Source organism: Mauremys mutica, chromosome 14 (assembly GCF_020497125.1).
Source record: "Mauremys mutica isolate MM-2020 ecotype Southern chromosome 14, ASM2049712v1, whole genome shotgun sequence".
Classification (NCBI taxonomy): domain Eukaryota; kingdom Metazoa; phylum Chordata; order Testudines; family Geoemydidae; genus Mauremys; species Mauremys mutica.
The window spans coordinates 6,965,477-6,980,944 of record NC_059085.1 but is presented as its reverse complement, the minus strand read 5'-3'; the positions used below and the strand labels follow the sequence as shown (position 1 = coordinate 6,980,944).

General features: G+C 47.1%; 1 protein-coding gene across 2 annotated transcripts in view; it reads right to left on the bottom strand.

The window, feature by feature from the left end:
• Positions 1-177: 177 nt before the first annotated feature.
• PSKH1 (protein serine kinase H1) overlaps positions 178-15,468 on the bottom strand; it is a 59,439-nt gene continuing 44,148 nt past the window's right edge. For both annotated transcript variants that reach the window (XM_044986716.1, XM_044986717.1), the window contains exon 3: positions 178-3,838. In XM_044986716.1, the coding sequence (XP_044842651.1) occupies positions 3,521-3,838 (318 nt within the window). In that variant the 3' untranslated portion in view covers positions 178-3,520. The remainder of the gene's footprint in view (positions 3,839-15,468) is intronic.

The following is a 15,468-nucleotide window of genomic DNA, read 5'->3' as shown; positions in this document are numbered from 1 at the left end:
TGAAGGACCTGCTGCCGAAGTGCCGCCAAAGACCCAGAGCAAGCGAAGGACCCACCGCCAAAGTGCCACCGAAGACCTGGAGCGCCGCCAGGTGAGTAAAAAAAGGCGCCTCTAGCCAGGGAAGAGATTCTTACTGGGCACGGGGCCCTCTTAGGCGCGGGGCCCGATTCAGGGGAATTGGTAGGATTGGCCTAAAGCCGGCCTTGGGGAGGGATGTGGCGTGCTCCAGAGAGGAGGTGGAGTGGCGGTGGGAAGAGGTGGGCCTGGAGCATTCCCGGCAAAATCCAAGCTTGTTCTGCGGAGAAGCTGCCACTGCTGTTGCAAAGGTGCTTCCTAGCGTCCTTGCTTGCAGCAGGCTGTGCCTGTGAGGGCACTTCCCAATCACAGTACAGTACTGTACAGCATACAGTGTAATGCTTTTTGTCTGCCCCCCAAAAATTACCTTGGAACCTAACCCCACCCCCATTTACATTAAATCTTATGGGACAGTTGGATTCATTTAACATTGTTTCACTTAAAGTTGCATTTACTACAACGTAAAGTGAGGAGTTCCTGTATAAGGAAACAAAAGGAGAAGAGCGCTCTCTCTGTGCAAGATGATATACTGCGATTTGCCACTAGGTGTCACTCTACTTCAGTCATATTTCACTCAAACAGGGGGAGAGGGACAATTTTCACTTACTAAGCAGGAGATTTCTCTCTGGGTACAGAGTGTCCCACAAAGCTCCCAGACAAGCGAGATGCAGAGCTCACCCAGGACACAGATACACAATCACTGCGTTATTTATGAGATTATTCAATACCGGAGCAAGTGTCCCAACCTCACACTAGGCCAAATCTCAAGAATCCTAGTTAAGAGGGAAAAGAGGGAGACACGTAAAATGCGCACAGGGACTCCTAGGCAGATTGTGGGGGAATGGGGGCAGTGTTTAACCTGTGAAATCCACAAATGAGGCATTTCTGAAGGCAGAAACTCCTGCGTCTCAGGTCAGATCGAGAGAGTTGAGATGTCTGAGTGAAATATACAAAGGCAGAGAGTCCAGAGAGCAGGCAAGGCAGAATTCCAGCAGAGCAGATCAAGGGCATGTGCACAGCTGCTCAAACGCACAGCGGACTAACTGGCCTCATTGGCAGAACGATCTGCGACTGCAGCACATTTCCAGAGACAACCCAGCCCAAGCAACTTTTGTAACCAGCACTCAGCTAGTCCAATTCCTGACACCAGCCTCTCCTGGGGAGTGGGAGAGCAAAGTAAAGAAAAAAAGGGACAGGAGATTGCCTGAGGTTCCAAGGGGAGCTTGGACTCCCTCTCCTTCCGGGAAATCTCCACCATCCCCTTCTTTGCTTACATATGGCTACCGGCTGGGCATAAGCATGTTAGAACTAAGAGGGGGTGACCCGCCCAACTGAAACCAAGAGGTGAAAGGCCAGCACAATGATCTGCACTGCTCTTGTTGCACGTGCCCAAGTATACTCGGAGGTTTCCCACAGAAGAGACAAGATTGCATCGGTGAGAACTGGAGCTCTGCTTACAAGAAGCCCAGAAGAAGTGTGGACATTAATCCAACCAGTGAGAGGTCAGTTGGCCTCAGGATCACAGATGCAAGGCCTGGGTCACACCATCATGCATGTCACTCACACACCCGAAAGTCAGACAGACCTTGTGAGCCTCAAGCTGAGTCACCAAGAACTGACTTTGTGCAGAACTGATACGACCTCTATAAAAGCATTTTGTTTCCCAAAACGCATTAGGCCCTACATCTGCCATGAGTGACGTCACACGGGACCTTTCCGGATGACGCATCCCATGATAACTCAATCGCCAGGGAGATGGGCTCTACGGCTGCAGCATTCTGAAGAGTAATGGCTACCAACCCCGAGGGAAGACTCTCCTAGGTGAGACAGATGTTCCCACAGGTTCTGGCTCAGTCAGGAACTGAGATGGGGAAGGAACACATTGGATTAGACCAGAACTCAGCATGTGGCAATCTGCAGCTTCATTTATCCTACACAAGGGAGGAGAAAACCTTTGGAAGGGCTTGTGGGTAAGGCAGCGGTCTGGGACTCTGGAGATCAGGGTTTTAGCACCTCCTAGCTATAGGGAATGACACACTCCGCACAAGGTCATGGCAGAGATGACTCTGCCTTAAGTCCACAGAGGAAAACAAGGAGCGAGTGACCCCAACGGAGCACCTGGAGCAGTGCTTCCCTAGGCCTGGCATGTGTTACCAGGGCCGATGCTCCGGTAGGAAAGGCTCCCGTCCCAGTGTTAACAAGGAGTTTTTGTGGCGACATGACTGCCCCCATCCCACTCCCTTGTGCACACCGTAACCTGCCATGAAGCTATCCCAAAGGCAGGCTTGGGGTGCCAAGCAGGCCAGGCGCTGGCAGAATCAGACAGCAGTCACAGTTTTGGCCTGGTAATGTGGCACAGTTGGAACCATTCGTCTGTTGGGTCCATGGTGCAACACTAGGGTGAAGAATCCAAAAACCTCAAACCCAGCAGCAAGAAGGAACGCCAGCTCGCCTCTGAGGATGCCCAGATCAGAGGGGCCCCTGCCAGCACCAATCTCTGCTTCCATTTATCCTTGTGCTTTTTGCCTCAAAATATGTCCGAAGTGGCCTCTCCTGAGACCGCCGCACCCGCCCTTTGTGCCTGCCCCAGCCGCTCTGCACTGGCTCACAAGCCTTACACTTCCCGAGACAGAGGAGATCTTCCTGAGTGCTAGCACAGCGGTGGGGGCCAGGGCTAGCCACAGGGTTCGCTTTAGAAAAGATGTTTTTAGGTGTCCTGCGAAGCGTTTTGCTCCTGCAGGTTTCGCATCCTCTCCCCTCCCCACAGTTAGGAACCTTCAGTCAGGACAAAGGGGAACTGTGACTGCAGACGATCTGCGCTCCAGGGCGCCGATACCTCAATCAATCCTTAACCAGCACGAGTAACCTGTGATGCTGTCACAGTCATCGGGGCCCTTGGGGAAAACCTCTGCTTCATGCTCCTCACTGAAGACTCCTGCCTGGCATTTCCTTCATGCAGCTGGCTTGCTGCTGAATCACAGCAATCCCAACCCTAGCTGTGCATGTGACTCCCACCAGCATCAATGGAGTTCAATATAAATACTGTCCAAGCATGTATAGGGACTTAACATTCTGGAATCAATAAATAACTAAAGGCAGCCAAACTCCTGGGCTGGGGAGGGGGCTCTTCTCTTCACGTGGCTCCCTAATTTGCTGAGTACTTGAGGCCCTGAACTTTGACCTTCACTCTGGACCTGAATGAGCATAAGGAAGGCTTTCACTGCTCCACTTCCTGCATCAGGCTCCGAAACGCAGCCCACCCAAGTGAGGAGTGCCCGCTGTCGGGGGGCTGGGGTGCAAAGGTTCCATTTTCCCCGAGCTTCGTGCACATGGAGAGTCACTCCTGCAGCAGGAGCCTGGGTGTTGCCCGCCGCGTGGGAGCGTTGCACACCTGCACCACAGGAAGTGCACCTGGAAAGACAGCTGGCAGTTTCCTGTTGAGTTCTCAGCCATTGTATTGTTGCTGGTAGCGCAGGTTGAGCTCCCGCAGCTCCCGTTCCCGCACCCGCCGCGACTTATTGGATTTGGTGGAGCGGCTGGAGCGGGTGGACTGGGCCGATTTGGTGCTTTGGCAGCGAGAGGACGCCCTCTTGAGGAGGTTCTGAGAGATGGAGCGGTGCAGGTTCTTCATGGATGAGGAGGCTGCCATGCTGACTACCCAGGGGTGCTTCAAGGCTTGAAGAGCTGTCATCCTGTCACTGGGATCCACTGTGAGCAGGCGATCAATGAAGTCCTTGGCCAGATTGGACACGCTGGGCCAGGGCTGAAAAATTAAAAGGAAGCGATGAGAAAACAATATTTGCCATGACTTCGTTAGACAAGCACCATCCCTCTCCGCCCAAAGAGGGCCAGCCACGCCCCGCAGTGCCGGGCACTGATTTATTTCACTTGTAGGCATCCCCAGGGCCCTTCCCTTCTCCCACTTCCCCTCACTCATCCATCCTCAAGTCCCGAAGTTATAACTAGTGCGGTGTCAGGCCACAGAGCATAGGAGGCTTCCATCAGCCCCCACCAAATGACACTGCCAAACGGGCTACCGGGGACCACGGCAGATCACCACTCCTCCTCCTCCTCCTCCTCCGCTGGACTCTGAGCCCCGAAGACTGAAGCACCTGCCAGATCCTGAACTCTGTTCCCCTGCTCCGCAGGCCACTGGCCCTTACCAACACAACACATACTTGGGCCCAGTTCTCAGGTGATGTGAATCAATATGGCCCCAGTGGAGGTAGGACAGAGGATACAACCTTTTAGCTTTACATTCCATGGCAGTGCTCTGGGCCGGGGTCACAATCCTTTCAGTATGTCAGGGGGCGCAATTTCTTTAAAACTGACAAACGTACAATAGCCATCTGCTCTGATGTGTCACTCTTCCAACAGACTCTCAGAAAAGCCTCCCACCATTCTGCATAGTCCCCTGAAATTCATCTTCCTCGCTTGACACAGCCCACTAATTAAATGTTCGCCAGCAGGGTCAGCTGAATTGTTTGTTGTGAACAATGGCTCCTGTGAATTTAGCCTTTTTCCTGCCCACTGGCAGTGTGTGATTTCTAGAAACGTGTTCATTTTTCAGTTCTGGGGATAAATAATTTATTGGACCAAATTTCAGCCTATGAGCTGTTAATGAATAACCCACGGCAAGTGTCTGCTCGAGGATTAGAAATGTGGACTTCACCATTTAAACCATGTGACTAAAGCATGCACAATTGTTCCTATTCCCCGATTCCATGGCCTAGCCTTCATACACCACTGTGCTCCCACCTGAAGTTCTTTCAGTTGCTGCACAAAACAGACTGTGTTTGCTGATTAAACCAATATTGGCCACAGGCCCAAAACATGCCTCCAGGAACATAAAAAGGTAGCACATGTGATTGTCTGTCAATGCACGTTCCCATAACTCACTCTGCTCTTCTCATCAGTTGCGTAACTAAGAAATCTCAGGACAGACTGACACAAATCAAAACTGAGGGGGTATTAATACTGCCTATGTTAATGCGTGCTCTCTCTCTCACACCCCACGATGCAATGTAAGGCTGAGGCAGGTTACCCCCAATTTCTTATGCACCAGTGATGTTATTACTTATTTCCCTAGATGTCACCTTCTAAAATGACAATTACAAAATTAAAAATATTTGTTCATGTTTTTAAGAAGAAACTTTTCTGATCGTACCCAAGACACCCCAATCCCCGTCACACAAATGCCTGTTACTTTGAGTAAGTTACTCTGGTTTGAGTGTGTGTGAATGATGACACCTTTCAGGTCACTCAGAGTGCCTTGTTTATTCAGATGCTGGACAGCTCCAGCAGGGAAATGACTCTGCTCCCCACCCAAAGCTTTATTTCTGTGCCAAATGCCACTACGTGCCAGCAACCAGCCCCAAATGCACACGGGGGGCAAGACTGCACCTTTAGGCACAGCCCTGGGGTGGGGGAAGGAACACGTAGCCTGCCCTGCTCCAGAAGGATTGTGACTTGGACACACCCTCGCCAAGAGTCACAATCCCTTTCCTGCTCCCGCCTCATGAGGAACATAGCTAGTGAGCGGGAGCTGCGCTCCACGTGAAATTCAAACCCAAGACAAGGCAGGTCTTCGGCTGAGGCCTAGTCTTATTCCCCTGCATGCATAAGTAAGACAAGACTCCAGGCTATCTGTGATCTGAATACATTACTGGGGTTGACTATGTCTAGATGACAAGGTATGTCACTGGTTAACTCAAATTAGCTGACAAATCACATACACATTCCAAAGATTGTGTTCTCAAGTCAACAGCTGATGTTGCAAATATGAGGAATCTTTGTAACTAAAATCAGTAAATTAGGGGAAAAAACCACATCCATAAACATTGCAATTTGGAAGGAAAAGTGCGTAACCCAGTAAATAATCCAATACCCCCCTTCCCAGGAACACATGAAAGTGCTGCCATGCAAGTTTACAGCAGCACAAACACATGCAGCTACTCTTGTTTGTAGTGCTTTACGCTATGTATTCAGATTTTTGTGTGTGACAAAATATGGTAACAGCATAAAATGGACAATTTTGAAAATTCATTTTGTGTTGGAAGGTAAGGGGACAGATGGTGAAGGAGGAAGGAAAAAATCTGAGCAGAAGTCATAGCAGAAATAAGGTGGAGGAGGCAGTGTAGCTGACACATGATATGGGATAAAACTGAGATCCGCCGATTCCATCAATGCGATAGCAGATCTATGAAATCGCATGTTGAGTGTGTGTGTCTCTCTCTCCCCACCCCGGGGTTTTTTGTCACTTTCATCACTGTAGTATTGTAAACACTCTATGTGGTGAATAAATACACAGTAGCATTCAAGAAACACCTGGCCAGATCCCTAGCATGTGAGTAATGGAATGCGCTAGATAAGGATCCGGATACAGTCATCACAACTAGGCCAATGCATAGACATGTAACTACTTGGTGTCAATACGTCTATTAAACAATAAAAGTAAATGTAAAGTCTGCTAGATGACCAATGTATCTGTCTTCTGCTTCTCGCTCTTTCCTTGTGCAGGAAAGAAGAACCCAGCTATTTTGAAATGTGGAGTCCACCTACTGCACACAGTCCGACAGAATGCTCTTTCTTGTGCAAAATGGTCAGAAAAAGATTTTAAATGTCCTGAAACTCCGTAGGCCTGTTATTTATCTCTGCCAAAAGCAATCCTCTCTCCCTCGCATGAAAGATGCAAAGCCTTTAGATTATGGCTAACCTAAGTATTAGCTAATCAGAGAAACTAACAGATTTATAGAGAGTTTAAGGCCAGAAGGGATCACCAGAGGGCAAAGGATGATACAGCAGGGGGCTAGGCTGGAACTTGGGATACTTGGATTCAATTCCCTGCGTGACCTGGGGAGAGTGCCTAGAATGTCATACAACCCATCTGCAGCTGCTTTTAGCAAGCATCTCCAACAGTCAGAGACTGGGAGAGCTCTGAGTTACTAGACAGAATTATTTCCCTGGTGTCCGGCTGAAGGGTTTCACTCTCATGCTCAGGATATAACTGATCACCATATTTGGGGTCAGGAAGGAATTTTCACCCAGGTCAGACTGGCAGAGACCTTAGGGGTTTTACACCTTCCTCTGCAGCATGAGGCAGGGGTCACTTGCCATGTAATGTAAATGGTGGATTCGCTGTAATTTGAAGTCTGTAAATCATGATGTGAGGACGTCAGTAACTCAGCCAGCAGTTAGGGGTCTATTACAGGAGTGGGTGGGTGAGATTCTGTGGCCTGCGTTGTGTGAGAGGTCAGACTAGATGATCATAATGGTCCCTTCTGGCCTTAAAGTCTATGAGTTTAATTGATGTAAAGCCAATTGCACCTCAGGCCTCATCCCTGATTTAGTCTTTGTTTGCTCATCTGAAGCCACCAACTCTGGCTCCTGCCACCAGAAAAGACAAAATTTCATCCTACAACAGGCGCTTCCCCGCCAATCCTGCTTTTCAACCTGACCTGACACGGACCAGGGACTGCCTTGACACGCGCCAGGAGCAGCCATAACTCCAGCCGGTAGCAGATAATGAGAAAGACTTCATTTTAGCATTACTGGGGGGGCGGGGAGGAGACGACCACAAAAGAATATCCATGTCATAGTCCATAAACCAGGACATTTTGGGGGTTTGTCCAGGAGAGAAATGGTTAAATAAAGCCATATATTGTTCTTGTTCCATTTGGTCCCCAACTTAAGGACCTCTAGGCACTGTCCAAGCACAAAGAAGAGACTCCAACAGCTTGGAGTCTCGCTAGACAAGACAGACAAGGGTGGGAGAGAGGAAGGGTTCTTAGGCCCATTTTAGCAATGGGAAATTAAGGCCCTGTCCACACACAGACGTTGCACAGGTTTACCTACAATCAGTTTAAAATCCAACCCAGTTAAACCAGTGCAAACCCAGCACAGGCATGATGGAGACAGCACTAAGGCTGCCTTGCAAGGACCCCCTCCCAAGCCTGGCATAAGGGGCTCCAGCATGCAAAGACTCCAGGCAGTTCTGCAGCCCACAGGGCACTATGAGGATGGAGCCATAACGTAGGCTCCTAGGAAACTCTCTAGTTCCCAGAGCAGCGCAGGATCAGGAAGGCTAAAAATACAGCTAGTGTTACTTACAAATGGGGCAAAAATATAAAGGAGAAAAATCTCGGACTACTGCACTGTGGTGAAAGTGTATGTAACATCAGAGTCGTCTAGGACTAGATTAACAGATGGCTGATTATTTAGATGCTGCCGCCACTGATTCCACAGATCCAATTAAAATTTTCTTGACTGATAGCCTGTGAGGATTCCTTCCTTCCAGTCTCCCTTGGAAAAGGGGAGAATTTTTAAGCTTATGTCATTTCTAAATGTAGGTCCCTGGTGAGATTCCAGCAGAGTTAAAATGGTAACCTTGCTAATGCTGGTTTATCACAAAGAATCTCCTGATGAGTATCTGGTACCTAATTCAGAGATGGGGAAAAACCCCAGAGCCTGTGCATATCCAGAAATCCTTTTGAAAACGGTTCTGTGTAGAATCCAAGCTCAAGTTTTGGGAAATTATCAATCCAACTGACAAAACCTCTGAACCAAGAGGCTGAAGCTGTGGTTGCTGATGAGCAATGGCTGGAAAGCACTATATTTAAAAAACCCCAAAAAACGACTGTCATTCAAGAAACCATCTTGACCAGTGGCAGTAGAACAATGTATATAGTGGGGGTGCTAAAAGCCATTGAACAAAACCATAAACCCTGTGTATGATGGAAACCCCTTCAAGCCAGGCGGTGCTGCCGCACGCCCAGCACTCCTAGTTCTAGCATCCCTGGTCTTGACTGACTGCTATAAAGACAGTTTCTATTGTGAACCAAAGAATATTGTCTTCCTGATAAGAGAAATTTCCTTATATCAGCTGGACTCAAAATACCAAGAGACGATCATAGAAATGGTTGATTCATTTTACATTTAAGATTTACCTAGCACTCACAAAACTGAATCCACACTGAAACAGGAAGACACCTTGCATTTGCTTCTTGATATAGAAGCTCACAAGGTGAAAAGTTTGGAGCAACTGAAAAATGCAGGTCCTCAGGCCAATGACTTTGAGTCCTTCATTGGGACAGTTATTTTCCATGGGAATCTCGATTTGTTCTCTCTTGAATTCTTATGGATGACCAAATATATCCAGTAAGTTTATATGCTTTCCTTTCCCATTCCAAGATGGAGCATTTTTTCCTAGAACCTTTTGCCATAACACAGTTATACTTAAAGACAAACATACCATGTGCTCCAACTTAGGTCACGCATTGCAAACAACGTTGTGCTGATGCTAGGGACAGACATGTCTGACTCCACTCACTTTACTCAACTTATTATCAAATGTTAATGGACATGGAGATGAAAATATACCTGTCTTGTGGTTGTACCATTTCCCTGCAATGTTGGGGGAAGAGAGAGTTGGTTAGTTTACCAAAAAAATCCCTTTATCTCTATCATCATTACCTATTTCAGCGTCACTAGCAATTGTGATTTCTTATCTATCTTGGGACAGCTCTTTTCCTTCCGGTGACTGGAGACCAAAAGTCAGGGAATCATATGACCTCAGTTTTGTTTGTTTCTCCTGGGGAATTTGTTCATATTCATGTACAGTAACTCCTCACTTAAAGTCATACCGGTTAACGTTGTTTTGTTGTTACGTTGCTGATCAATTAGGGAACATGCTCGTTTAAAGTTGTGCAATGCTCCCTTCTAACGTCGTTTGGCAGCCACCTGCTTTGTCTACTGCTTGCAGGAAGAGCAGCCCGTTGCAGCTAGCTGGTGGGGGCTTGGAACCAGGGTGAACCGGCAGCGCTCCCCCCCCCCATCAGCTCCCCACTCCCCTAAGTTCCCTGTGCTGCAGCCACCCAGCAGGCTTTCAATCGGCAGTTCAGCTGTTCCTCCCCCAGTGCCACGTGCTGCTCCTGCCCTCTGCCTTGGAGCTGCTCCCAGAGACTCCTGCTCGCTGTGCAGGGAGGGTACGGGGGGCGCTAATGTCAGGGTGTCCCCCTCGCCCCTGCTCCTGCACCCCGCTTATCCCTTCTCCATATAGAGCAGGGAGGGGACAGGAGGGAGGAAGACACAGAGAGCTTGGGGCAGCAGCTGCTGTCTCAACTTCCTGATCCACTTAAAAAGACAATGCCCTTAAGCTTACTTAAAGGGGCTGTGTGCATCTGTGTCTCTCCCCACACACAAGGTGTGTCTCTGTCTCTGTCTGCTATGCTGTCTCCCCTCCCTCGTGTTTGTGCTGCCTTGTGTGAGAGGCTACATTAACAACAATGTGTTAACCCTTGAGGGCTCAGCCAAGTGCTAGTTCATCATTTAGCAGTAAGGCATTCCCTGGGAAAGAGCCCTCCCTCTTCCACCCCCTCAACCAAGCTTCACAGTCATCATAGCTGTGAACAGTATTAAATTGTTTGTTTAAAACATATACTGTGTGTATATCTATATAATATATAGTTTGTCTAGTGAAAAAAATTCCCTGAAACCTAACCCCCCCTATTTACATTAATCCTTATGGGGAAATTGGATTAGCTTAATATTGTTTCGCTTAAAGTCGCATTTTTCAGGAACAGAACGACAACGTTAAGCAAGGAGTTACTGTAAAGCCTTTTGACCTTAGTGAACACTGCCTGTTGCAGATATCAGTGACAACAACAGGATCTTCAGCCTCTCTCTTTTAAATGGAGGCTTACAACCAACAAAGTTTATAGCCTCTGAAAATATTGCTCCCATCTTTTAAGCAAGCCACTATGGTTCATCGCAAATACATCCATTGTGCTAGATCTTCAACAACCGAACCAGACTTAAATCTATAAAGTGAGGGAAATCAATCACTAGTTGTTACACTTCACATAAGACTGGAGGAGCTCCGGCTTCTTGTGCATACAAGTTGTTTGCAGTGATGCTTTCTTGAACAGTTTTGTTTTGAGGCTCCTTCCATCCCCATGGCAAAGGCTAACGATTTTCTAAATCCCAATGTATTTTTGCAAGGTGGCCCCAACAGGGCTTCCTGATTGAAAAACGTTCTTGTCCGAGCCATTGCAATTCACGTGGACAGGCATTAACTCATTCCTCTTACCCCTCAGTGCTCCCCTGGTATCTTCCCCGGCTTTTCTACCATTTTCACAAACTGTGATGGGAAGTAGATGACAGAAGCCCATAAAGAGACTGTACAGCAGAGAAGCAGCAGGCCCCCAAGTCCAGAGTTAAGCACACACGCACCTGGAGCTCACAGGTTGCCTGCCATATTCAAGCTGCCGCCTGCCATCTAAAGGCACATCTCTGGTCACCTGGCAGACAGATTTGCTCTGACCCCCAAGACAAGAGTCCTGGACATTGTAGAAACACAGCCATCCTCCCTCCAGCTGGGAGGCTTTAAATGTCAGCCTCCCGCCCAACATCTGTTTGTCACATAGAACATAAGAACGGCCATACTGGGTCAGACCAAAGGTCCATCAAGCCCAATATCCTGTCCTCTGACAGTGGCCAATGGCAGGTGCCCCAAAGGGAATGAACAGACAGGTTATCATCAAGTGAGCCATCCCCTGTCACCCAATCCCAGCTTCTGGCAAACAGAGGCTAGGGACACCATTCCTGCCCATCCTGGCTAATAGCTATTGATGGACCTATCTTCCATGTATCTATCAAGCTCTCTTTTGAACCCTGTTATAGTATTGACCTTCACAACACTCTCTGGCAAGACTGTTGACAATGCGTTGACAATGCGTTGTGTGAAAAAATACTTTCTTGTGTTTGTTTTAAACTTGCTGCCTATTAATTTCATTTGGTGGCCCCTAGTTCTTGTATTATGAGGAGGAGTAAATAACACTTCCTCATTTACTTTCTCTATACCACTCATGATTTTATAGACCTCTATCATATCCCCGCTTAGTCGCCTCTTTTCCAAGCTGAAAAGTCCCAGTCTTATTAATCTCTCCGCATACGGAAGCCGTTCTATACCCCTAATCATTTTTGTTGCCCTTTTCTGAACTTTTTCCAGTTCCAATACGTCCTTTTTTAGATGATGCGACCACATCAACATGCAGTATTCAAGGTGTGGGCGTACCATGGATTTATATAGCGGCAATATGATATGTTCTGTCTTATTATCTAGCCCTTTCTTGATGATTCCCAACATTCTGTTCACTTTTTTGGCTGCTGCTGCACATTGAGTGGATGATTTCAGAGAACTATCCACAATGACTCCAAGATCTCCAGGATAGGTAAATTCAAACATATATATTCAAGATGCATTTGGGCAATATGGTTGGGGGCTGACATGCAGCAGACGCTTGCATGGATATAAAGCTTCAGGTCATGCACTGAGTGTCATTTCTCATGCAGGACTGTTAACAGTCACATGGACATGTCACCTGGGGTGACCTAAGAGGTGTTCTGTCATTCAGGCAGGTTTAAACCCCAATGAATTATTCAAATTAAGAGGCATTTGCCCAATGCAGAATGGGGGAACTAGGGATGTGTCTCAGAAGAACATATTCTAAAAAACAGGAACAAACATAAATTGGGTCAATTCATGTCATTTTTGAAGCTGACATACCTGAACCTGTACCAACCATTTCATTGAAGAACTCTGTAAACAACCTCACTCTTTGAATAAGGAACTGGGACTAAAAAGTAGCCGAGCTCACCCGCAACAGAAGAGCCTGTTTCACCAAGCCAGTTAAATTAAACTGAACAAAAACAAACTCCAAACAAAAGCAAATTGGATTTCTTATCCTTCCAATTATTCTACTTCCATCACTAACAGGGAGTATGGAACACTCGTAATTAGAAATCTCTTCTGGTCAGCAAACACAAATCAGTTTATTGATCTGTTTATGCTACTGGAGGTTTTACCTGCTGTACTGTACATATCTTTGATTTTATTTAATTAAACTCCTTTCTTTAAAAAGAAATAAGAATATATACTGCTGAGGCCACAAGTGACATGAGTTTAGTATTTTTGCAGGTCCTACTCCCTGGAGAAGTTTGTTCACTTCACAGAAGTACCACACCAGTTGGCATGATATCAGTATCTGGTCAAGGGAGACCCTGGTGTTTTGCAGGTCAGGACTGAAGTGCCATGGCAGAACTGTGGGGAAAACTTGCATAACACAATCTCGTCACCATTCTGCCAGTCTCTGGACCTTGCTATTAATCCTTCATTTCTGTGATCACTAAATTCAGTCACAAAAATCAAAGAAGTCTCTACGCAGGGGTTCTGGGGGCAGTCAGGGGACAGGGAGCGGGGGGGGGTGAGGGGGCAGGGGTCCCGGGGGGGCGGCATCAGGGGACAGGGAGCGGGGGGGTTGGATGGGGCAGGAGTCCCAGGGGGGCCATCAGGGGGCAAGAAACAGGGGGGGTCAGATAGGGGGCTGGGCCAGGCCACGCCTGGCTGTTTGGGGAGGCACAAAAAGGCCAGAAAGTTTACCATCCCCTCAGGCCAGAAAGTTTGCCGGCCCCTGGCCTAGGGGATGGTACACAGTGCTAGGAAGTCAGATTTCACCTATTCCACTCACCGCTATTTATATTTGCAGGCATTTCAGAGACCTTATATGGAAAGCATGAAAGGCATCAAACCAGCCATATGTTAGCAAATGGAATCTGAAAATGGATCAGATCATGAAAAACTCCTTAACATTTTTCATTTTAAAATGCATTTTAACTCAAATTAACAGAGTTAGATGAAGATCCACAGAAAATTCAATATTTACAATATTATTTATTCAATATTTATATGCTGTAAATTTTGGGAAGCTCCACTATATTGTTTATACAAAACAAAGAAGTTAAATCTGTGCTTTAAGTGAGAAACCAGACCCAACCTTAATATAAAGGCAGGACCATGCCTCTATAGTAATAGTGTACGCCAGTTAGGGTGGCTATTTTTCTGCTCCAGCCACAGAAAGAGACGGACAAAACATGGTTGTTATGGCTCATCGTGGCTTCTTTTGTCTATTCTTGTGAGAAGATGGCCAAGTTTCCTTTGTGTAGCAAATCATGTACGTTTTTGCACAGGCGCGCGCGCGCACACACACCCACACACACCAGCTTCCCGTTTTAGATTATAGCAATAAGCCGGGCCAGCATGGGCACTTCTCAGGTGCATTACCTTGTGCTTTCAATCTCCAGAGAGCTCCTCAATAGACACTAATGCACACTCTGGCCTGGCTTACTGCTCTTCCACTGTGGAATGCCAGTCTACATTTCATTCCCTCAAAAAGCCTTTTTAAAACCAGTTCGGGGGCTGAGGAGGGTTTTATTCAATGTGTCCTTCCATTGTGAAAAACAAAAGAGCAGGAAAGAGATTTTAAATCCCTTTTACAATGTTCAGAATCTATTCGTATCTCATTTTCAGATTCAGAGAATCTTCAGAGTCCATCTCCTCCCACAAGCCTAGCTGTAATTATATTGTGTCCTGTAGTTCATGGAACACCCCAAACCTGGCCACATTCGGGGGGGAAATGCCCCTCCACCTCACCATGCACTTGCACCGCCCCAAATTCAAGCCAATGCTTTATTTCCAACAGTTAATGCCGATCATGCCACTCAAAGAGAAAACGCTCAAGTTTATTTTTTCCCTGGCTTCAACAAATAGCAACCCTCTTTCAATCCAAACTGAAGCCAGAGCTAGCACAAACCTGGTCGTACTTTCACGTGTGTAAAATAAAATGTTGATCTGCATTAACACAATCACAGATCACTTTATGTAGGTATTCATTTGCCACTTAGCATCACAATACCAGAGACCTCCCACAAAATTAAACATACCTAAGAGAGCTGCTGTGGAAAGCCCTGGTCATGGAGGGAGAGGAGCTCACAAGTACACCGCTACCCTGATATAACATGAATTTGGATAAAACGCGGTAAAGCAATGCTCCAGGGGGGTGGGGCTGCGCACTCCAGCGGATCAAAGCAAGTTCGATATAACACAGTTTCACCTATAACACGGTAAGATTTTTTGCCTCCCGAGAACAGCGTTATATCAAGGTAGAGGTGTAGCTAGGGTCAATCCCCTGGAGGGCTTTAACTAGCCGGCAGAGACCTTGAACATGACTTTATATTCAGCGCAGAGAGCAGTGCACTGGTGTGACGTGTTCGGGGCGACCATGGTGCGATAAGATTGGCTGCTGCATTTTGTGCCATTGGGTGTTGTATTTTGTACCACTCTGTTCAGCTCAGCAGCAAAACGAAGATGGTCCGTTTCTAATCCATGTTATGCTCACCCACTAGTCTAGCACTAAGTTATTGTGGGTGGGCTCCTAACATTACAGGAGAAGCTTTACATCTAGCAACCAAATGACAAGCAACCAAACAGAAAATTTCCATGACAGTTTTTTAAAACATTTCGATTATATCCAGGTTTGGAAAACATTAACTATCGTC